Source organism: Sus scrofa, chromosome 1, assembly GCF_054392235.1.
Source record: "Sus scrofa isolate SSC_HxYL_T2T_F1_AM1 chromosome 1, Sscrofa_HxYL_maternal_Yorkshire_Landrace_v2.0, whole genome shotgun sequence".
Classification (NCBI taxonomy): Eukaryota; Metazoa; Chordata; class Mammalia; order Artiodactyla; family Suidae; genus Sus; species Sus scrofa.
Genome location: NC_139383.1, coordinates 196241545 through 196266463, shown reverse-complemented (window position 1 = coordinate 196266463; position 24919 = coordinate 196241545). Strand labels below are relative to the sequence as shown.

The following is a 24919-nucleotide window of genomic DNA, read 5'->3' as shown; positions in this document are numbered from 1 at the left end:
GAATAAATTACTAAATGCTCTATGTCCATGAACCAGAACTGCTAAAAGTAAAACAACACTTCCGGGATTATTTTTCTTAAAACACATTATGTAACAGGAGAAATATCTTTGAGTGCTACTATTCCAAGAGGAAATATGTACACAAATGAAGATGACACAAATAGCAATGACACAACAGTGGCACGTACTTGCCACCCACACCTGACTTAGCTTGGACACTGGGAGGCGTGCAAGACTAAGTGGTCCCATTTCCCAGCTGTCACCATCATCAGCAAAGGGGTACTGACTGCCTGGTCTGCCCCCAGACTGTGGGGCAGAGGGAAAGACTGGGGCAGAGGGAAAGACTGAGGCAGAGGGAAGAAACAGCATAATCCAAAGGCCCACCACTCAAATCCTAACCATGTTAACCACCCTGAACCCTTCTAGGGCTCACTTGTCCAACTCCAATCAAAGACAATTCTCTCATTATCAATACTGCAGAACCAGAAATTTCACAGCAAGGCCCTGCAATTCAGGGTCTAACAGCTTTTACTGGCATTTGGATGGGAAATCAGGCGAGTGAGAAATAAGGTAACAACACTCCAGCAGGGCCTGGGAATGGGCCAAAAGCCAGGGATGCACGAAAAAGGGTGAGAAAGGAAACCTGGGGTGGCGTTAACATATAACTGGAAAAGCCAAGTGGGCCAACAACCATGGTGTATAAGGACAGGCTAAAAGGATGGATGCATTGATGAAATCAGATAAGGAAAGCATATGTATAGAATGAACAGGCAGAATGAACTAGAAGTTCTGGTTATTTACAAGTGACAATGTGCTATAAGGTCCACTCTGTCGGTGGAAAAAATGGAAGAGAAGTGAGTCTGAAATTGAAAGTTAAAGTGCCATGCACCTCGGATGCTAATATATAGTTGAAAGGGGCCTGGGGAGTGACAGAGGCTAGGCTAGGTTCTGAGTCACTGAAGTGGCTCCAACACAGAAGAGTGCACTGGAGGGCCAGAAAGTCAGGGGTAGGGAGAAAAGGTATAGCTTAAGTGAATAATGCAGGGTTACAAAAGAAGAGATGGAAATGGAAACAAAATGAAATCATTTCTAGTTCCATGAGCTGAAAAAAAAAAAGTCTACTGGTGCAAAACCAGGATTCAGTTATGGTGAGGATGAGGAAGGGCATTTGAAGGAAAGGTTAAATACATAAGAGACTTGGTCTAGGGGGACAACAGGCCAGGTGGCAGCAGCAGCAGCAGCAGCAGAGAGACCGGGGTGGGAGTTTGAGAGGGAACAGAAATGAGGGATCTGTGACTGAGGTGCTGCATCAGGAAGGATGACATGTTATGTACAAGGTCCTCGACACACAGGTACCAAGATGAATAAGGAAAAGGCAACATGGGGTGGCCGGTCAGCTCACCTTAAATCTTTATCTACGCATCTCCCTTGGTCCTGCTTAAATGACCCTGCGTAAACCTATCAGGTTCTCTCCTGAAAATTTAAAACATTTAAAAGCAACAGAAGGTAGCTGGAGTCAAGGCACTTTATGACACCCTTAAAGAGTACCTATGTTAACTCCTGTTGCTACTGTGGTTTTCTTTCCACAGAGCCTGGTTACTCATTCTAAGCGTCCTGGCTACCTTTTTTTTTTGGGGGGGGGGGTCTTTTTAGGGCCTGTAACACATGGCAGTTCCCAGGCTACAGCTGTTGCCCTACACCACAGCCACAGCCACACTGGATCCTTAACCCACTGAGTGAGGCCAGGGATCAAACCCACATCCTCACCGATACTAGTTGGGTTCGTTACCAATGAGCCACAAGGAGAACGCCCACACTTTTAATAATGTCCCCATGTTTTCTCTCTTTTTTTTTTTTTTGTTTTTTTTTAGCCAGAATCATTTCTGTCACTTACAACTAGAGTACCTTACCTGATTCAGCAGGGCCCTGCCCATAGCTACCTCATTCATTTTATAAATGAAGAAACCGAGGCCCTGACGATCTATTTTCCTCAGGTTGTAAAACCAAAACCCAACTTTCTCTACTATTAGTATTGTCAGCAATATTGCTCAACACAGATTTTGACAGACAGCTTCCAAAAAACTTAAAATCTAAATAACCTCAGGTAAAATCTAGGTATAAAGGTAAAATATAAAAAGCTAAAACTGGAACAGACGGAGGTGGGTAAATGAGTACAAAGTGCCATCAATGGTCTTCCAACAGAAGCTACTGGAAGATATATTTCATGGTCTATCTTAACATGAAGCCTGAGTATTCAAAGATTTCCATAATGTATTTTAAAATAGCTGAAGCCACTGCGTGAATATAAACTCTGAGATTTAAAAAAAAAAAAAAAAAAAAAAAAAGTAAACGTAATAATGTACAGAGCCAGAGGAAGGAAAGATAAACATCAACATACAGACAAAATTATAAGGACCACCTCTACATTAGAATATTCTTGGCACTCACCACATGCTTAAAAACATTAGTCTTAGGATCCTTCTTCACCAAGTATTTTTGGACTCTAAAATGTTTCTCATACTTCTCTGACCTTCCAAGATTCTGCTGCTATTTCACTTCCTCCTTTTCTCAGAACCTTTGTAAGACTGATTTCCTTTGTTTTCCCTACAAGTGTCCTTCCCATCCTAAAACTTTTACTTTATTTCCCTTTTTCCAGCCAAAAACTTGGTTGCTATATATTTCTCTTTCCTGTTCCCTTGGTGTTTGACATTTTCTGATTTAACCATTCCCGCACTAATACAGGATGATCTTACTTGGCACATTCTAGCAAACTTTTTCCATGGCGCTCCTGCAGAAATGACAACAGGAGCTTTTAAAATAAAACCATTCACAAGGATGATCTGCTTCTAAGACGAAGTATAAATACCACATGCGCTTCATGAGGCTTTTATTCTCCTTGAGCCATTGTTTTTCAGTAAAAATAGGAATCAAGTCTCTTACTTATTCCAGATGATCCAAACCCATTATGACAAACAAACACATACAGCCAACACCCCAAATGAAATAATTCAGGGAAATATAATTATTTTATAGAAAAGGAAACATTATGAATTAACTGATTTAATTAAAGGAAAAACTATCATAAATCTAATAGATAGAATATATCAACCAGAATGGAAATGCAGGTTTCCCCTCCACTTACATATCAGAAAACAAATGAAATCATCATAAAGAAATTAACATTTTATATACTTCAAACTTACAACAGGAAACATGAATAATAGACTTCCTACAGCACTGAGATCTGTTTACTTACAATTTTTCTACTAATTACACAAATTCAATTGCATGTCCAAGTAGTTTATGTGAAAACACCTACTATTCAATTAACGGAAGGAAAACAGCCAAGATTTAAAACAAAACTCTCTTCAAGTTAAAGAACATCATTTTTCTCTCAACCACAACTATTCTCAATTAATACATACTAATTCCACTACATCCTAAAGCAGTGATTCATTATGGGGCGACCTAGGGAAGGATGTGCCCCCCCACCCACCTCCCAGAGGACATGAGGCAAGGTCTGGTGACACTTTTGGTTGTCCCAGTGGTGGGGGAGGTTAGGGGTGAGGGGTAGGGTCTGATGTGTTACTGGCATCTAGCAAGTAGAGGCCAAGGAGGCTGCCAAACATACAAAGCGCAGGACAGCCTCCAACGAGCAAGATTATCCAGCTCAAAAGACTGAGAAACTTCCCCATCGAGAAATGAGACTCAAAGGAAAAAGCAGCTGATGCAGAGTAACCATGAGTCACCGTCAGTCTGCCCCACTCCAAGGAGCCCCTACCTTGGATGCCTGCGGTGTGGAAATCACATGAACTGTGCTGGGTTTGACTCCATTGGCCTTCGGCCGCTTGTAGAGCGCAAACCTGCTTTTCCTCCGGCCTCTGTCTCCATTAGGTAAAGCACCATTGTACCTATAAACAGAGATGAAGGGTTTATTTATCTGTAAGGCATTAAGAATAAAAGCTCAGGAGTTCCCGTCGTGGCACAGTGGTTAACGAATCTGACTAGGAACCATGAGGTTGCGGGTTCGGTCCCTGCTCTTGCTCAGTGGGTTAACGATCCAGCGTTGCCGTGAGCTGTGGTGTAGGTTGCAGACGCGGCTCGGATTCCACGTTGCTGTGGCTCTGGCATAGGCCGGTGGCTATGGCTCCTATTCGACCACTAGCCTGGGAACCTCCATATGCCACAGGAGCGGCCAAAGAAATAGCAAAAAGACCAAAAAAAAAAAAAAAAAAAAAAAGAATAAAAGTTCAGTGGGATAAGGGAAAAGATAGGAAAACTCATAAAGAATTGCCCATTAAACACCCCACAAAAGGAAAAGGCTGCAAAACAGACTTACAGACTTCAGCTGTAATGAAATTCAAATCACTTCCAGAAACTTAATTTAAGAGTGATGTACAAAGTAATTATGGGTTTCTTACTCTACAAAGTCAGACTCTTCAAATCTTTTCGGAAAGAGTCAGAGTATAAATAAGCAAATGAGAATTCTGCAGAGGCCGTATTAGTGCTGGCTCAATTCAGCAAGCGGCGTTCTAATGGACCCCAGAGAAACACTCAAGAAATATTTTTAAATGAACTAGTTAGAAAATAGCATACTAATTAAACCTCATCTCTCACGCTCAAATCATGTTAATGGCTATAAGATCTTTATTTGTAAGAAGACCAAATTTAGTTACTAGCATTCCTAAAAGTTCCCAATTCTCCACTTTCATTCCCATTTCTATTTGAACCCTTACTGTCAGGTTAGCAAAAAGTAGCCTGCAAAAATTAAACATAAAACATGACTCTACAAGAAGGCTGCACATTAAAAGGCCCAAAAGTAAAAAGATGAGCTGTAGTCCACACACTATCAAATATCTTTAAAAGTCACCTGGGAAATGTTATTGTCCTTAAACAGACTTCCTGAATTAATGCCTTAAGCTAATACCAGTGTCCAAAAGAAATGCAGGATTGCAGGAGTATGTCCATTTCCACCTGCATTTTCTGACTCTGGATGACAGGTCCCTGTATGTTCTAACCGCTGTCTCGTGTTGTCACATTGCCATGACTATTCTCTAAATCCCTTCTGGCAGAAGTTCTTTCCAAGAAGAGAAACAAAAGAGAGAAAGGAATTGTTTCACATTTACACAGGTAGACATAACCACTCCAAGGCTCCCTCCGGACACCAAAGCCAGGAATAGCACCTCCAGTGGCTTCAACCTCTCCACAAAGTCTTGCCTTTTTGTTCCATCACACCAGACAGCATGGTGGCAAAGGGGATGCGAGGCCCACTGAGCACAGCAAAAGTCGGAATAGGGGGGTTGTGGTGTTTGGTGTAGACGTCAGTAGCCACAGTATGCCTGTGGATTTAAATTATCACCAGAAGTCACTCCTGCTGTGTTTTTAATCTGTTTCCACTTCCATCACAAAGGAACAGCAGCTACATAGAAATGTCTCTGGAATACAGACATTTCAAGTCTTCTTCCTCTCCTTTTTCTGAGGCAGGATCAGAAGAATGTACATTATTGTCTTAAATAATGTTTGTGATCGCTACGATAATGAACATATCCCTGAGAAAACAACCATTAGAAACCCACTAGAATCCATTAGAACCTAGTAAGAGAGTGGCAGAGGCTTTTAAAGAGATCTATCTGCTCACGAGGACATTCCGTCTTGGGAATCTAGCCCTGAACTCCCTAAGGCATGCCCTGGCAGCATGTTTGAACGAAAAGGCCAGGCCACCACCCTCCACACCACCCCAGAGCTGAATGGCTGGAGGTGGACATCCGGCCCAAGCTGGCCAATGACATTCTCATCCAGGAAAATGCAGAGCTGGGACTGCGAGCCAACTGGCCAGTCACTGTGGATGGCCAGAGCTGGAAACAGTAAGCGCAGGAGCTGTGGGCACGTCACAATCTGTCACATGATGAAGCAGCAGCGAAGTGAGAAGCAAGGCAGATGAACAGGGACAAAAGCAATAAAAAGACATGGAAATAGCATCTTTCAGGGCTTCTCCTGGCCCAGACGTACTCTGACCCTTATTCATGAAATTCTTTCTCGTTTTAGCTAACTCAGGTTGGTTTCTGCCACTGGCAACCCCAAAGCCATATCCAATATAAAGGTGAAAACAGAAAAAGCAGAAATGTCAACCATAACATATGCAGACATGTTTAAATTGCCTGAGCAGAGATGCGCAGATACTGCAGGTTAAGCAAATAATGTGCCAGCCTACTGACTATGCCTAATTAATACATCTACATTGTGGCCAGTGAAAAATCCTATCGGAAATAATTGAGGTAAGAGGGGGAGAAACAGCAGCATGAGGAGATAAGTTTCTAATCAGGTTATTCATTCAATATTTATGATGCCAAGTATAAAGCTACAATGATGGATGTCAGCCACCCTGTATTCAGAGTTCTCCACTTAAAAGCAGAGAAAGGCACAAGCACAAGCATAATAAAACAATGATTCAACAAGATGCACCAGCCACACAAAGCATGTGAGGAGAAGCATTAGGGAAGACCTTTGTGGAGGAGACGCTGTGTGAACTGTGCTGAAATCTGAACAAGACTAAATGAGGGGTGGAGGGCAGTTGTAGGTACAGAGGCAAGGAGGAGTGGAGTGGTTCAGAACTTCCAGGACAAAGGGCTCAAGAGGAGGGATGTGGCTGGCCAGGGGCATGGTCTTTCACCCTAAGAGGAACAGGAGTTGGGATGATTTAAGCAAAGCCATGATTGCAACTAAAGTCATCGCTAGGGCAGCACATGCAAGATGCAAAACCACATGAGGGTCAGGACAACAGATGGGACACTAGCTAACCAGAGGAGGAATGCAGTGACTTGAATGGTGGCCCCCAAAAGATGTCTCCATGCCCCAGAATGTGTGAATGTGATCTTATGTGGGAAAAGGGTCTCCACAGATATAGTTAAGAATCTGGAGATGAGAAGATCTTGGATTGCCGGAGGGCCCTACATCCAATGACAAGTGACACATGGGGAGAGAGGAGATGACATGGGAAGATGGAGGCAGAGATGGGAGTCAGACAATCCAGGCCAAGGAATGCAGGAGCCACCAGAATCGCAAAGAGCCCAGGAGGAACCCTTCCCCCGGGTCTTCAGGGGCATCACAGCCTCACTGACACCTTGACTTGAAGACTTGAGGCCTCCAGACCCGTGAGAGAGAAAGTCTGCTGTTTAAGCCACCAAGCCTGCGGTCACTTGTTACAACTGCTATGGGAACCTGTAATAGCCGTGGCCAAACGGTGGAAATGAGCTGGAATATTAGACAATTTGAGAGAGCTGTTTTCAGTGCTAGATGAACATGAGAATTACCAGGGAAGCTTCATAAAAATATGCACACCTAAGTCTCAAGAGATGCTGATTCAGTAGTTCTGGGACAGAACTTTTAAAAGTTCCATGGGTACTGCTCACTTGCAGCCAGAGTTGAGAACCTTAATTTTAAAGGCAAAAATCAATAGTACTTGGTGACCCATTTGGCTGCACGAAGGGAGGGACGGAGGAAGGGAATGTCACATGCCTTCTGGCCCAGGCCAAGATGATGGTATTATTAGAAATAGGAGTGATAGGGACATTCAGGGGAAAATGAGTGTGAAGCAAGGGAGGTTATAAACTTGAGTGCCTTCACCGTCCAGGTGTGGAAGTGAAAATCATGAGAGTAGATGAGATTATTCAAGATGTACAGAATAAACAAGGTAAGGACAGACCCTGGGAAAAACAACCATCTAAAGAAATGAACCCTTCTTAGTCATGGGCAGAAGGACCAGGAACAGGAGACAGCTGAATCACCAAAGACAGGAGAAGAGAGACTTTCAACAGTGTTTCATCAGCGGAGAGGCCAGTCAGTAGAAATACACAAGTATGACTTGGAAAAGAACAGGTTGTTGGTGACCTCACCCATCTTCGAAGCAAACAAGCAACATAAAAACCAGCAAAGCCCTCCAACGATGAGCCCCTCTCTTCTGATCCTCCCCTCTTTCCCATCTTCGCACAGCCAAGAACCTTGACAGAGGGTCACTTTGTCACACCCACTGTCCCCCTTCTAGCCACTGCTGACTCTTCAGCCCACAATCATTTGACCTTTGCTTCCAAGTCTAAAAGGACATGTGGCCACATCATCTAACCACCGCCCCATCCTTCCTCCCCACCCTAGTCTCTCAGTGGGTCTCCTATCAAGGAGCACAGTGTAGTCAATTAACCCTGGCCACAAATTCCCATCACTTCTCCCAGGAGGGTGAGCAGAACCTCCTCTCCCCACACCTGGGCTGCCCTGAGTGACTGGCTTGCCAAGAGGATGGGAAGGAAGTGAGGTGATGAAACCTCCAAAGCCAGGTCTGAAAAAGCCTTGCAGCTTATGCCCAAGTCTCTTGCGAGCCCTGAGCTGCCCAAAGAAACATGGGACCCCAGGTGGGATTCCTCCGCAGGCGGCTGGGGAGGCCACATGGAGGGGCTCCAGCCAGAGGTCCCAGCTGAGCCCAGCCTTCCAACCCCCTGCCCAGGCACCAGGTGTGTGACCGAAGCCATTGTGGACTCTCCAGACCAGTCCATCTGCCTGCCGACTACCACCGAGTGACATGGGACAGAAGAATTGCCTGGTTGAGCACTGCCCATAATATCCCTGGCCATGGAATGGTTCAATAAGTAAGATGGTGATCGTTCTATGCTGCTAAGTTAGGCATAAATGGTCACATGGAACAGACACCCCGGGCAAACCCCAGCCCTTCAGCCATGGCCTCCCTCCCATGCTTCACAGCCTGTCCTTTGACCCCTGATCTAACTCAAGGCAAGTGCTGTCACCTCCTCCTGAATACTGTTGCCACATCTTCCCCTGGCCCTTCTCGCCTCCCCATCTGGTCCTTTGTCCCTCTGAGGAACGGGAAGTCTGCCTCCAGCACCTGGCTTAGAGGCTGGATACAGAGCAGGCACTGACACCCCCCTAGCCGACCATGTGACAGAGGGGTCTTGTATAACAGAGTAGAGCCCAGACATAAAGATGAGATTCTGCTCACAGAGATGAAGAAGCTGACTACTCTATGAAAGGTCAGAATGTTCTCTGGCTTGGCAAACTTCTCGGCCAGTAAGTTTGTGGAAATAAGATTTCCCAGTGCTGCTGGCACATCTGTTTCAGCTGCCAACAGCAGTATTTTGATTCAAACCCACAAGTTGCTTTTCGAGCTCCACATTTAAAAAAAAAAAAAAAAATCTGGAGACTTAAAAAAATCCACTTATTTAGTAAACGTGTGATGAAAATATGGCTCTTTCTATATGCAGGGCAACTAGCTGGTCTTAATAATAAAGGTATTTGGAAGTGCAAAGGACAATGAAAAATCTTTGTAGCAAGCCTTACCAAGTAATATAGGGTTTTTTTTTGGTTTAAAATTCAGAGTTCATGATTTAATGTTTTTAAGTAGCATCTGCTATACACTTAACTATGTGCCAAGGAACCTTGTGAGGGAGGCTCCTAGGGGACAGCTGAGAGGCTTGAATGACCAGAACACACAAACCACATGGCTGGGAAGGAGGAGGAGACAGGACCCAAATCCAGACCAGCCTTTTTTTTTTTTTTCTTGGCTGTCCTATGGCATATGGAGCTCCCAGATCAGATCCGAGCCATAGTTGTCACCTAAGCTGCAGCTGTGGTGATGCTGATCCTTAACCCACTGTGCCGGGCCAGGGACTCAATCTGCATCCTGGTGCTGCAGAGACACCACTGATCCTGTTGCACCAGTGTGGGAACACCCACATCCGCTTTTGTCTAACTCCAAATTTCATACTCTTTCCAGTAGGCAACAGTGACAATTTTTAAATTCAAGGCATTTCTTGGCAAACTACACATATACACTTTTGAGATGTCTGATGTCTGCCACCTAAAAATGTCTTTGTCAAAAAGAATTTTCTATAGGAAAGAACAGCAGGAGATGGTGTGCCAGGGGCTGCCAGTCACACGTGGGAGGCATCACATGTGATCGTAACTAGCCTGAACGCAGGGAGCATCATCCGTGTGGATGGAAATGAGATGTGGGCTATAGGAGCGGAGGTGTCGTCATCATCAGCCACACTCCAGAGCCTTCCTGTTACGGGCTGAAGGCTCTGCCCTCCCTCGAAAGCAACATCTCTGTCACTCGCACAGATAAATCACAAGCAACTGCTGTAACCAAGGCAGGCTGTACACGGCAGATGCACAGGGCAGTGACACTAGAGACAAGAGAGGGCAGAGCACAGAGTCTGATAAGCCCTGCTTCTCCGCCCCTGGCTCAAGGCTGTGTACATCCGTTCATCATGATAGTGAACGCCTAACACACTGTCGCAATGCATGTAAGATCACATGAACTAGCAAGTGCGTGACACCGGCTTTCCACCATTACAGTCCCAGCTCCCTTTTTAAACTATCATGTGCATCTGGACTCGCACTGCCCGAGTGAACTCTATACCTTAAGCCCAGGGACACAAAAATACATAGGTCCCTGTGCCTAACAAACGCTGTGTATTGTAGGGTCTCATACAAGAATAGTAGACTTTCGTTTCCAGCCCCAGAACTAACTACGGCAGCACTCTGACAGTCTGTCCCCTCTGGGAATAACCTGCTGGAGCTTTTTCAACATCATTTCATTCAGAATATCTTCCCAGGCTTGGTATTAAAATGAAAATTCTTAATGCCCCACTTCTGGTTGGAAACGGTCACTGCCCCTAGTAGCTACTGAAGATCTACTGAATACGGAAATATATTTATATATAAAATACACATTGCGGCTCAGCAGGTTAAGGACCCAACATTGTCTTTGTGAGGATGCAGGTCCAATCCCTGGCCTCAGTCAGTGGGTTAAGGATCTGGTGGTGTTGTGGCTGTGGCATAGGCTGGCAGCTGCAGCTCCAACTTGATCCCTAGCCCAGCGAACTTCCCCATGCCATGGATGTGACCATAAGAAGAAAAAATACACAAAATACATATATATAGTCATTCAAGAATGCGTCAAGCAAAGTACATGGGGTGAGCCAGGCCCACGGCTGTGTGGTGAGGGGCTCGGGAGATAAAAAGACATTTTGTCTCATATAGACTTAGGGGAAGAAGACAGACAGGTAACAGACAGCTATAAGACAATATTGACAAATGCTAACTAAAGTGGGCTAGAAAGCACAATGGAAAAAATTAGACTGACTTTTGCATCAGGACATGGTACAAGCCTTGGCACATCTTATACGTGTAATTCAAGAGTGATGGGACTTGAACCTATTAAAGTCTTCTACACAAACCCTGTGGGATACCACCAGTCAGTCCTCCATGTGTCTTACTCCATTTGGGCTGGATGCTCTTAGAGAAGTTTCCTATTCTTTTGTGGAGCCAACCTGCACCTCAGATTGGGACCTTAAAACTGAGCCGGGGCTCAAAGAAACAGTCACCACATTAGTATGAGTAATGACAGAGTTGCAAGGGATCAGGAGAGGAATTCTAGCTACAACTCTTTGCCAAGCTGGTGCTGTGAACTTACCCAAGATGGAACTGTTTCCTCAGCTACAAAGACAGCAACACACAATTACAATTTCAATTTTAAAAAGAGATTCCCAAACCTCCTGCAAACATGTCGATTCAATATGGACAGAGGAGGTATCTCACCCAACTAAAATACCAGGACTCAGTATAAAAAGGGTAAAGCTTATAGCTATTATTTTCATGACTGTTTCTGTTGCTACAGTTCCAAAGACCCTTCAAATCTTTAAGGCAGTGGAAGTGTGGCAGTTATACTTATAGGTTGCCTTTCCTTATCCTGAGGTCTTCTAGCTTCCCCATGTCAAAATATTTCCCAAGGTCACATTTTAAAATATTCTTTATATCAGGAACACAATAATGCCCCCAGACTCAGTAGATTTTAAGCCATTCTTCCAGGACTGATGTGCACCCCCCCACACTCCCACCCCCACCCAGCCAGCCCCCTTGCAGCAAAAGGCATATAGCATGCAGGCAAGTTGGAGACCTCATCTTGGCTCTGCGTCCAATATCATATTCACACAAGTCCCTGAAATTCTCAGAACCTCACTTTCCCTCCCCATAAAGGAGGAAGAAGGCCTAACCTTCACAGCCTAGATTCTGGAAGAGTGCTGTGAGGAGAGGGGAGGGCAAAGCTAGCTATCTGGCACAGCAGCGGCCTGGAGCCCAGTGTCATCAGCACCACACCCACGCAGAGCCTGTGGTCACTCTGCTCTCTCCCTGCATTCATGCAGCCCTTATGACTCTGGGAAGCCATACTCCCCTACTTGCTCCTTTCTTCAACCAGACCAGCGGGCAAAGCGAATCCAGTGCCCCTGAGACACAGAGGAACTGCTTATGAAAAGAATAACATTATCTAATACTTAGCCATTTGCTTCTTTGAAATGTTTTTCCTCCCTTTTTCATTTCAAATCGGTACTGTCACTAAGTCACACAGGATAAAGTTTTGTACTGAATTGAATCTTTGATTTCTGAGCATTGCTGGAGGGGCAACGGCAGAGCCTTTTCCACCAAATACCTGAAGGTAGGCAAAGCATCAGAAACAGGAAAGGCTATTTATATCACTCTTAAAACATTAACGACTAGGTCTTTTATTCTGCCATTGGCTCCAACAGTCCAAAACAGCTTCGATTAAATATGTAGTAATATAACATCAGTGATTTATGTCAAAGAATCTATTTTTTTACCCTGTGGGTGAAAGTTACTTTTTAAATACTACCCTGAAGTAATTTCTGATTCCTAAAAGAGAAAATATTGCACAAAGGGGAAAAAAAGTATAGCAAGAAATGAATTTGATATAGAACAAGATTTGTACAATTCAAGAACCAGGTAAAGACTTAATATTTTATCTTTTTCCTGAATTAGTACCATCTCTTTTGGGGGGAGGAGCAGGATCTGAGTCACAGCTCTGCCATTAGCAGCTATGTGATTTTTTAAACCATTTTTTTAAACTGACATATAGTTAATTTACAATGCTGTGTTAGTTTCAAGTGTACAGCAAAGTGATTCATATATATATATAATTTTTCACATTCTTCTCCATTATAGGTTATCACTAGATATTGACTATAGTTCCCCATACTATAGGTCCTTGTTATTTATATTTTATACATCGTAGTATTTATCTGTTAGTCCCAAACTCCTAATTTCCTACTTCTCCCACCCCCTTTCCCCTTTGATAACCATAAAGTTTTTTTCTGTCTGTGAGTCTGTTTCTGTTTCATAAATAAATTTATTTGCATCACTTTTTTCAGATACTACATATAAGTGATATATGGTATTTGTCTTTCTCTGATTCGCTGCACTTAATATGATAATCTCTAGAAGTATTATTTAATACTCCGCACTGCTTTACAAATAGTTCACCCAATTAGTAATTTCAAAAAATGAATTAAATCCACATATTCCTTTTTCATCATTCCAACTTGCTTATTTCAGCCTCTCATCACCTACAGTAAGACAGGTGCATACATCATACACAGCAGACTGAAATACTGGTCCCAGTTCTTCACTCCTCCCTGAAGACACGCCCTCTGACATGATTTTATAGCTCCAGTTCACTTCCTTGCTCTGGACTTTGGGGTGAACCATGTGATTTGTTTTAGCCAACAGGATGTTAACAAATGGGAGGCAGGCAAGGGCATGACTTGTGCCTGGCAGCTGGAATTAGCTTCTGTCATCTCTGCCATGGCCATAGGAAGAGTATGTCCCAGCCAGCCTGCCAGGGAGGACAAGTGACACTTGGAGGGGATCCAAACTACACAAATGCAGCATGAGGCAAAGCCACTCCATCTCAACCCAGAGCAGAGCCACCTCGACCAACCCTCATCCATGAGAATGAGTGACTGCTGTTTTAAGTCACAGAGTTCAGAGATGATACAGCATTACATAGCATTTTATGGCAAAATTTAAATATCCTCTGCATTTCAAAAGCAAATTAACTCAAATACCTTCCTCAGTCCCTATAGACTTTGGGCTAAAAACACAAAATATAAATATATATCCATTGAAAGTTTTCTAAAATTAGGAATACTCTTTCATTCTGAAGGGAAAAGGCTAAAATTAGAGATAATTCCAAAAGTGTCCCATTTGAAATTGGCCATAAAAAAATGGGATTTTTTTTAATGCAAACTTCTTAACAAGAGATGCAATATCAAATTGCATATCTTTTTTTAAATAAATTATGTCAACTAAAATCTGTGATCCCTCAAATAAGCTAATGTGTATATAAAATGGCTTCAATCTCTAAAAACAAATATAGATATAAAAGAATTAGGATGAAATTACTAATTATTTGGCAAAGCACTGAGTCCTTTCAAACTGTTTGTACCTAACTTCTACTATAGTAAGAGGTCTCTAAAAAGTGAGCACCTCAAAGGGTGCCTAAAAAAAAAAAAAAAAAAAAAAAAAAAAACAGCATCTTAAACTAGTATTGGGCCCATCATCTAACATGTACTAACCTATGGGCACTTGAAATAAAGAACTCAATAGTAAAAAGAAATTTTATTTCTTGCTTTAATACTATGGGAGTAAGTATTAAAGCCAGAAATAGAAACAAGCACTGGAATCTCTTCATAACTTATGACATATATTTTTATGACAATTTAATATAACTATTCCTAACTACTAAAATTATTACTTCCAATCTCTTTTCCTTTTTTAAAATTTCATGGTATACCTCTCTTAGTATATCTAAAAAGAATCACACTACCATATGTCTTGTTTTTTTGCTTTTGCTTTTTTTAGGGCCACACTCACAGCATATGGTAGTTCCCAGGCTAGGGGTCGAATCAGAACTGCAGTTGCCAGACTATACCACAGCCACAGCAATGCAAGATCCAAGCTGCATCTGTGACCTACACCACAGCTCATGGCAGCACTGGATCCTTAACCCACTGAGCGAGGCCAGGGTTCGAACCCACATCCTCATGACAGGGGTTCCTTATTGCTGAGCCACAATGAGAACTCCTACCATATGTCTCACTTCACTAATACATGTTTACTTTACACTTTAAGAGTATGCATAGGGAATCTGGGGAAATTCCTGGAAATAGATATGCCAGAGCAAGCAAATCCAACTTTTGAATATTACTGGGTAACACACTGACAAATTACTTACTAAAGAGATACATAATTGATACTGTATGCAACAATCAAGTTCTCAAGATAATTTGTTATAAAATACATTAGCTTTATTCACTTATCCAGAGCAGATATGGGCAGGCAGAGATGATTTTAATAGCAAATATACAACTACTTTTTAAGGACCTAAAAAGCAAAGATACACTTGTGGCTTGACATCATGCACACTGATGCTACATAGATGCACTCTTCTTCATATAACTTTTCTAAAGAAGACTGTTCCATATCTAGAACTCTTACACATAACAGCTGAAACACAAGACTAGAAGACCTTAGAAACAAAAATGTGTGCAAAATCAAGTTTATTTCAAGAAGTGGAAGCATTCTCTAAAACCTCATTTTGTAACAGCAAAGTAGTAGGTAAATCAGGTCAATTACACAAAAGGGTTTCTGAGCCTCTCTGTAGTAAATGACTTTTGTAACAGCCAATTCCTCAGTGCTACAGAAGCTTGTTATCTAGAAGTTAATTTTGGTTCGGTGCATTAGCCCACCGGCTGCACATGGAAAAAGAAAAACTTCATATTCACCATGAAAATACATTAACTTGTCGATTACCTCAAAGAATACATTATTTTTAATGGATACCAGCAATCAAGAGCCATGTACATAACCTGAATATAGGGAGTACCTTATCCAGATTTCAAGAATTAGCACACGGCAGAGGTTTCCACTTCAAATGTCCCAAGTTACAAGTTCCTAATTATAAGAAGATTCTTAGGAAATTCCTAGCCATATTCCAAGAAGCACAGTTTGACAATTGCAAATGACCTTAGATACATACGGATTCATTGTAAGGATCTGTGTTGTCCAATAGGGTAGCCACTAGCCATGTAAGGCTGCTTAAATTTTAACCACAATTTAAAATAAAACTAAAAAGTCAGTCCTTCACACAAGTCACATTTCAAGTACCTAAGAGCCACACGTGACCAGAGACTACCACAGTGGATGGCAGGCAGAGCTACAAAACATTTCCATTATCACTAAAAGTGTGACTGGACGGTGCTGGCATAGACTTCAAGCAAGTCAAATCGAGAGCATCTTCCAGATCACCCAGCCAATCAGTAGTAGGATCCTGACTCTAGCTCAATTCTGTCTTAAGGATTTCTAGAATTTGAAAGTCTTTGGACACACCCAGCCAATCAGTAGTAGGATCCTGACTCTAGCTCAATTTTGTCTTGAGGATTTCTAGAATTTGAAAGTCTTTGGACACACCCAGCCAATCAGTAGTAGGATCCTGACTAGCTCAATTTTGTCTTGAGGATTTCTACAATTTGAAAGTCTTTGGACACTGTGTTTCTAAAAGAGTTCCTCAGAGCAATGCCAGGGTCTAGAAGACAGTCTCAAACTCCATCTCTCTGCCTGAAGATTTGTTTCTATCTGGTAATTAAGAAAATGCCCTACTGCCTTTTAAAGGGGAAAAAAAAAAAGGAAAACATTCTGGTATCGAAAAAAACTAGTTTTGCTTGAGGCTGCAACATTTTCTCCAGGGACACATTTTGGAATTTGCAATGTAAGTTCCAGAAAAGTGTGACACATTTACAAAAATTCACTTTACAAACAAACAACTTCTAAATTCAGACTTAGTACAGATACTGAAAAGGCTTTTGATAGAATTCTTTATCCATTCCAGATTAAGGTTTTTAAGAGCTGAAAATAAAGACTATTTCCTTTCCATAATTATTTAAAGATAGAAGACTAAAATAAAAGTAGTTGTGTTAAAAATAAGGAAAAAAACAAGGATGCTTATTATTATCGTTTTTACTAATAAACACTCTCCTAAAAAATCCTAGTCTAACCAAAAACATTGAAATAGAAATGAGGGGTATTAACTGTAGGAAAAGAAGATAAAAAACTATTATTATTGCTCTAATAATTAAAACAATGTAGTACTTGAGAACAAAAACCACAAACCAATGGAGAAGAGATACCCCAGAAATAGACCCCTGACTATATAAGTAATAAAAGATGAAGAAAGGGCCACCAGTCAATGGGAGGAAATTAGATTATTCAATCAATTGCATACAGAAACCAATTATCTTCTTTGAAAGGAAAAAAATTGCTTGGAGCTGCATGTTATATTCTACCACAAGTTCTAAAATACTCAAAAGGTAAATATGAAAAATGGTCATAAAGCTAAAGAAAACAAAGTTGACTATCATATCTCTGAGTCAGTAATAATATTCTAAACATAAACTCAGTAAAAAAAAAATCTTAGTAAAAGAAAAAGATTTGTACACTTAAATATGTAAAAATCTGAAACTTCTGCATATCAAGAATTATAAAATTACATGTCCAACAAAACTAGAAAAAACAGAGGTAATAATATGACAAAAGCTTACTATCTTTAATCGGTAAATGTTTTTACAAGTAAAGGGAAAAAAAGACATTGCCACAGACACACAATAGAAAAATAAGAACTTGAACAGAAAATTCACAGACAAAAAGCAACACTGGCTAATGAACATATTTTTTAAATGTTTAATCTCTTTAGTAATCAAAAATGCAAATTAAAGAAAGATTTCATGATTTGCCAAGAAAATTACCAAACCTTTGAAATGACACAGTATTCTAATATACCATTGGGGAATAATGTTAATTGATATAATATCTCTGTAAAATAATTTAGCAACATGTATCAACACCCTTATAAAAGTACTCATGCTCTTTGACCTAATAATTCTAATTTGAGGGGCTCTATCCTTAGGACGTAATTCTGAAATGCAAGTCAAGTTTTATACAAAAAGATGTTAACGTCATCATTATTTATAATGGCAAAGGACTGCAAATAACCTAAATGTTCGCTAATGGTTTAAATAGATCATGTAATTCTACATAATGAAGTTATATTTCCTTGAATTCTTAACAGCAATGGCAAAGGATTATGAAAACCAGAGAATTAAAAAAAGTGGTATCATCTCTAACAGGTGAAAACTACTTAATATTTATAGGAAAAAGTGAGATAAACACACCAAAATATTAACAGTGATTACTGCTAGAAAGCATCATGTGATTTAATTCTTGTTTATATTTTTTGGTATGTTCTAAACATCTATGTTGAGTAAACTTTTTAAAATCAGAATTAAACATTCTAAAAAGCGTGTATTTCATTAAATAACGTGGACTTGTTTTAATTTATAATTGTATAGTATTAATCAATTTAGATCTGAAACAGGACTCAGAAACAGAACCAACCCTGAAGATGGGAAAAGGATTTAAATTTATACTCAAGAAAAGGCCAGAATGTGTCTAAATTGTTAAATGGTGGAGTTGAAAATACTGTTTATGCATATATCATCTCTGGCACAAAAGTAGAAGAACTTGGAAGAAGTTGGGGAAGCTGTTACTTTACCAAAAACTCTTCACACCTATCATTACTTGTACTTTTAAATTTTTTTTTAAATACCCACGTTTTCTACTTCTACTAGTCTTGACATAGATACACAATCATTTTATGCACAATCTTAGTCAAACTTCTAATTCATGTAATTTATCATTAGAGTACAGAAGTGGTTTCCAGGGCCTGAAGACATAGACTTTTGAAAATTTCAAATCTGAAACATCTGTTACTGGATTTTAGTAATTACTAAAAGAGAATTCTCAGCATCACTAATCAGGCAATGTCAAACTTGCATGTCTTTCTGATGGTTTCTCTCCAGATGAAGAGGGATTAAGGCCTTAAAGTTTCCTGATTCTGATGCAATTAAGGGCAGGAATTCCTCACAACCCAAACAATTAGCAGCCTGATCTGTATTAAACTTCGAGGTAGATCAGGATTTTTTTATACTGTCAAAATCAGTATCTATAGAGCCATCACTACTCAAATCAATACATTTTTTAAATTCATTTCTTTTTTTTTTTTTTTTTTTTTTTTGTCTTTTTAGGGCGGCACCTGCAGCATATGGAGGTTCCCAGGCTAGGGGTCAAATTGGAGCTGTAGCCACGGGGCTATGCCACAGCCACACAGAATCCAAGCTGCATCTGCAACCTATACCACAGCTCATGGCAATGCCAGATCCTTAACCCACTGAGCAAGGCCAGGGATTGAACCTGTGTCCTGATGGATACTAGCTAGGTTAACCACTGAGCCACAACGGAAACTACAAAAAATTCATTTTCAAGTGAGTTTATCAAGTAAATTAAAGAAAATTAAGCAGGTTTTTCTGCTTATGTTCTTTGCATGGCTTTTAATATCTAATGGGCCCTATCACTCTCCCAGCTGAAGATAACAGCATGCAGCATTTCCCCTTTACTTGGCCTAATACCCCCTTCATGGCACGTGCAGAACAATCATTTCCCAGACCAGCGCTCCAAGTAAGCCAGTTTGGGAACTGCCAAGGCAGATGTGCACATTGCCATGCAGCCCACCGTCACTACAAACACGTGGGACAGTGTTCTGGAGTAAAAGCAGAAGGACTTAACAAACAATTGGATTGCACGTTGCCTTTCCCATTTATACACATTTTCTAACATCAGCTAGAAATGGATTTCACTTCCCAGTTGTCTATTTACTACTGTAACTACTCTAAGGAAGAATGAATGTTATTATAAATTAATACTGTTATAAATAGAATGTTTCCTTTCGTTTACTTCCTGGGCATATTAATGACATGCCACACTGAAGAAATGAGAACCTGAGAGGTCAAAGCCATAAACACAGCTCATAAACCTTACTGACCCAAGGGAAACCTTGACAAGACCTGTGTGAGACAGGCGGCTCAAACTTCCTGGGACCCACAGCAATTACAGTAAAGCTGTGGCCATCCAGAAACCTTGGCCATGGAAGAGACTGTTCACTGTCCACCAACACTCATACTCCTTTCTATCTTTTAGTAAAATGATAATCACAATCACTGACACACATGCAGTTCTTCCTTTGTGCCAGGCACTATCCTGACTGCTTTCCATGTACTGACTTCATGGAATCCCCACCATAATTCTATGAGTTACGTGCTTCTATTACCCCTGTTTTAAAGACAAGAAAATAGGCACAGAGAGCTTAAGCAACTTCCCCAAAGCATCACAGCCATTCAGTGGCAAAGCTGGGGCTCAGCCCATGGTGTGGGGTGGGGAACCCCTCAGTTTCCCTTGCAGCCGGGTGTGGTCATGCGACTGTCTGGGACAAAGGAATAGGGCCATAAATTATGTAAAACTTCTGGCTCCTCTCTTTAAGGTTGAAACCACTTCCCCTGACCTTTCCTTTAACTGGAACACAGATGAGAGACAGGACAGTGTGTATCTGCGAGACCAGCTCTCCAAGGGCAACAACATGAATGGAACGAGAGTTCTGAATGACCCCGTGGCCTCAGCAACCATGGACCACACTGTTTCGGATTACTTCATGAGAGAGGAAAACAGCTATTAAAGTTCAGCTATTTTATTTAGGTCTATTTTGGAGTATCTTTATTAAGAGAAACTTAACCTCATTTTGTTTTAGCCCCAGGACTCTCTTTGTTTACTTAAATAAACTGTATTAGTAACTTGTTTCTTAATAATTCGGTTCTCAGCTTTGGTCCAGATAATAACTATAACTTATTAAATGCCTACTTGACACTGTTCTAAGCACACATATTAACTCATTTAATCTTCTTAACAAACCTATTTGGGGAGGTGAGGAACTGTTCACACTCTCACCTGACAGATGAGAAACTGAGGTACCAGTAATTAGCAAGCTGTCCACCATCACAGAGCTGGGGTAAAAACCCGAACACTCTAAGTCTTAGCAGGACAGGGACATTTCATAGTTGAGGTTTATTAACAAGTTCATGCAACACGGTTAAGAAAGAGGTTCAGTCCCCTGAGAAACATACACTTACAATGCAGAGTGTTGTTCTAAAATGGATCTGGATAAAGTGCCAAGGGAGCTCCAAAGATGGAGCACTTGGGCCAGTCAAAAAGGGCTAAAGAGCCACAGGGGTCGAAAGAGAGGTCACAGAGGAGAAAGCTGGAGAGCAATGCATGGCATGGGAAGTAAAAATGCACCAGGTGGGCGGGCAGACGGAGGGAAGCGGGGAAAAGCAGAGGGGATTGATCTGCCTTAAAACATGCCTTAAAAACTATGTGGCATTAAATCCCTGCAATTGCTCCCAGAGACGCTTCAGAGAGGCAACACAGGGCACCGTGGGTGGGTGTGGGCAGACATCACTGCCAGAAACTAGTCTGCAGCACCCAATTCACCCTCAGTCTCATTCTCACCTTTCTAACTACCAGCTGTGAACATGACCAAGACTTTGCTTAAACCTCTCATTTCCTTATGTTCTTACAACCAAACGGCAAAATCATTTACTCTCCCAACACTTCAAACTTATTTGTCAAGTTCTATGAGATTTCTCAGCATCTGGGGTTGAAGGAACTTTGTGCATCACCTTACCTCCCCACTGCCAGCTACGGCTTCCTCTGCTGTGTCTGAGACAGAGGGCCACCCAGCTGTCCACTACTGGAACACAGCCACAGGGGAGGCTGTGTGTGTGTGTGTGTGTGTGTGTGTGTGTGTGTGTGTGTGGAACACAGCCACAGGGGAGGCTGCGTGTGTGTGTGTGTGTGTGTTGTGAGGGGGACCCATAAAAGTCTTCCCTACAGTGAGTCAAATTTGGCTTCTTGATCATGTTATCCTTAACAAGTCTGTTCAAGCAATACAACTTGGCCTCCTTTTCTATCAGAGAGCCTTTCAAATATTCAGAATTCTCGAAGTAAAAGGTGACATATTTCCCAACTATTGTAAACACTTCAAAATATATGTAAATAGATATTTAACTTTACATTATTTTATTTTTGTCTTTTTAGGGCCACTCCATGGTATATGGAATTTCCCAGGCCAGGGGTGGAATCAGAGCTACAGCTGCCGGCCTACATCACAGCCACAGCTACACCAGATCTGAGCCACATCTGCGACCTACACCACAGCTCACAGCAATGCAGAATCCTTAACCCACTGATCGAACATGCAACCTCATGGTTCCTAGTCGGATTTGTTTCTGCTGTACCACAAGGGGAACTCCTAACTGTACAATCTTATCTATGGACAATATCTATTCCCAAAATTCATTAATAAATAGTCCACCATCTACTATTGGGTAACCACCTAATGTTGTATACTAACCTAAAAAAAATTTATTTTGTGACTAATGTGTTTATACTCAAAGTGGTAAAAGGGGCAAAAAAACTAAAATAAGGTAATAGGTAATGGGATCAATTATAAGATTAAACTGGATCAGTCAACATGCATGGCATTCATTAAAATCCATCTTCATTCTTAACTCAGTTTAAATGAATTTCTTTACTTTGGCTACATGTGAGGAAATGGTTTCCTTCAAGTGGGCGTTTTGGCAGGTAACGCAGGATCTTAATGTTAACCACTAGACACTTGACAGTCACATAGCGCTTTTTGCCAAGGACATAATTCCCATAATAATTCCTCCTCAAACTGTTTTGCTTTTGAGGGGATCAAAGCACTTTACCTTATTAATTCTTACACCTGCCTTGAGCATGAAAGTAACAAGCATAATTACTCAAGTCTAAGGTATTAAAGTTTTTCTCTCAACAATATTGGTAATGTCTTGTGCCACAGATTTCTAGAAAAGTCATCAATCCTGCTCACACCAGAGCTGGGTCCAGCAAAGAAAGTGAGAGGGAAGCAGGAGCTGTTAAGCCTTCCACCGTCACCTAGAAAAGGAAAAAGGCAGGAAAAATCTATGTTCTGTGCATGGAAGATATTAAATCTCCTTTAGAAATGATAAAAGTAAAACACAAAATTTCTGCATTATCCCCTGAAAGATACTTGAGCTCTTAAACCAAGGACAAAAAACCAGAAAGCCCACAGTATTTTAAATAGAGATCTGAACCCCTTATTCACAGATGCTACGAAGGTATGAGAGGGATATAATCTGGAAATGAACTGAAGCAATACAACTCCTAAAGGTGAGGTAAAAATTAATCTAGCAGAATGACAAAAAGATTCTTCCCAACTATGATGAAGTTTAAAAGAAAAAAGGTGGGCTCCAATCTCCAAGGAAACTAGAAATATTGAAACCAAGTGGAGAAATACTTAGTGATGAGATAGATTCTTCTTCCATTTCTGCCTTCATAGCATTGTCCTCACAGACTCCCAAGTTCCTGAGAGCAGGCACTATTTCATACAGCATGATTCCACATGTGATTCCACTGGGCAAGTTGTAGAAATTAAAAAAAAAAAAAGAGAGAGAGAGATAAAAGAATGAACTGCTACATCCAGAATATCTAACGAGGATAAAGCAGAACGGTGCATTAAGAGAAAATTGAACGGGAAAAGGTACACTGTATGCAAAGCCCTCACTTTTCAGTAATCATGGATACATGCAATTTAAAGCCCGTCTAACAGGGTCGCACACTTCAGCAACTAACCTCACAATCCTTGTCTCAATTTTCTTACAACTCTGGTTTAAATGTTTTGTTTACTTTCATAGAAGGAATCCACATATACTAAGGCTGAAAAAAACATAGGACTTAAGCCCACAATAAAGGATTTGGGTAAAGTACAAGTCTGTATTTTCTTTTCTTTTTTTTTTTTTTTTTTTTTGGCTTTTGGCTTTTTAGGGCAGCACCACAGCATATGGAAGTTCCCAGGTTAGGGGTCAAATTGGAGCTGTAGCCGCCAGCCTATGCCACAGACACAGCAATGCCAGATCCGTCAACCCACTAAGCTAGGCCAGGGATCGAACCCGCATCCTCATGGATACTAGTCAGGTTTTTAACCACTGAGCCACAATGGGGACTCCTAAGTCCCTATTTCCTAAGGAATAGGGCTTTGATTATGAAACAATATAAGGAGAAGGCATCTCTTGTGAAGCTCTTTCAACCAGTGGGTGGGTCTAGGTCTAAACCTGTGGGAAGATGCAGTGATGGAGCCAGCCTGGCCCCACCACATGCATGGACAGCTTCTCACTCCCTGCAAGTAGCCGCTGCTCCCCCCACCCCACCTTTAGCCCAGACTCCTCAGCCCTCACATCTGCAAAGCCCCCCTGAGGGCACACCTGGTGCCATGCACTGCACTAGAGGCCTGGGTCACAAACCTACAAGAAAAGCCCCAGCACCAAGGAGTCCACGGCCCAGAGGACAAGGCAGACCAGGGTCACAGCACTCTAGGACAAAGTCAAATACACAGAAAGTGCTGTGAGATACGAGGAAGAGAGGGCAGTGAGGGAACAGCGTCTCGGAAGGTTTCGGGCAGCCTGGGAACCCCCACTGAGTCCTGGGAGGTTGAACCTGCATGCTTAGGGTGGAGCCAGGTGGGGAAGGACAGTATCTCTCAGACACCGGAGCAGAGTTTGGACAGGCTGGAAGCCCCAGCCAGCCAGGGACACCTGAGGAGCCAGGAGCAGGTCCACAGGGTGCAGGCTGTGTGGGACCAGAGGCAGCCGGGGTTGGGTGGGGCACATCCCATGCAGGGTTCACACTTCAACCTGGAGTCAACCACACACGCACACACATTTTGACACAAGCCCTAATAGGGTCACATAAATTCCTTCCCATTGCTAACAGATCTCAGGTAGCACAACAAAGGATGAACTGCAGTGGAGGGGAGATGAAAGGAATTAGGAGGCAACAGGCACAGTGGGGACAGGAGAGAGGGGTTAGGCTGGGTGTAAGGAAGACAATTTTAAAAACTTAGTGACCCATACAATGTGGGAGGTGAGGGAAGAACCAAAGCTGACTTCAGGTGCAGCTTACTCGCAGTGAGAGGCCAAAGGAAGGTGGTAGGCTTAAGTGGGAAGAGAGACGGTGATCTGGCTGCTGAGCTTCGTCTTGGGACCAAAAGGTATGAAAC

At 41.8% G+C, this 24919-nt stretch overlaps 1 protein-coding gene across 3 annotated transcripts in view; it reads right to left on the bottom strand.

Annotated features, from left to right (window-relative positions):
- Positions 1-24919, bottom strand: part of PELI2 (pellino E3 ubiquitin protein ligase family member 2) — a 206388-nt gene that overhangs the window by 149945 nt on the left and 31524 nt on the right. For 2 of the 3 annotated variants that reach the window (XM_013993445.3, XM_084981925.1), the window contains exon 2: positions 3782-3911. The exons of the other annotated variant lie outside the window; for it this stretch is intronic. In XM_013993445.3, coding sequence (XP_013848899.3) covers positions 3782-3911 — 130 coding nt within the window. The remainder of the gene's footprint in view (positions 1-3781; positions 3912-24919) is intronic. 3 annotated transcript variants of the gene reach the window in all.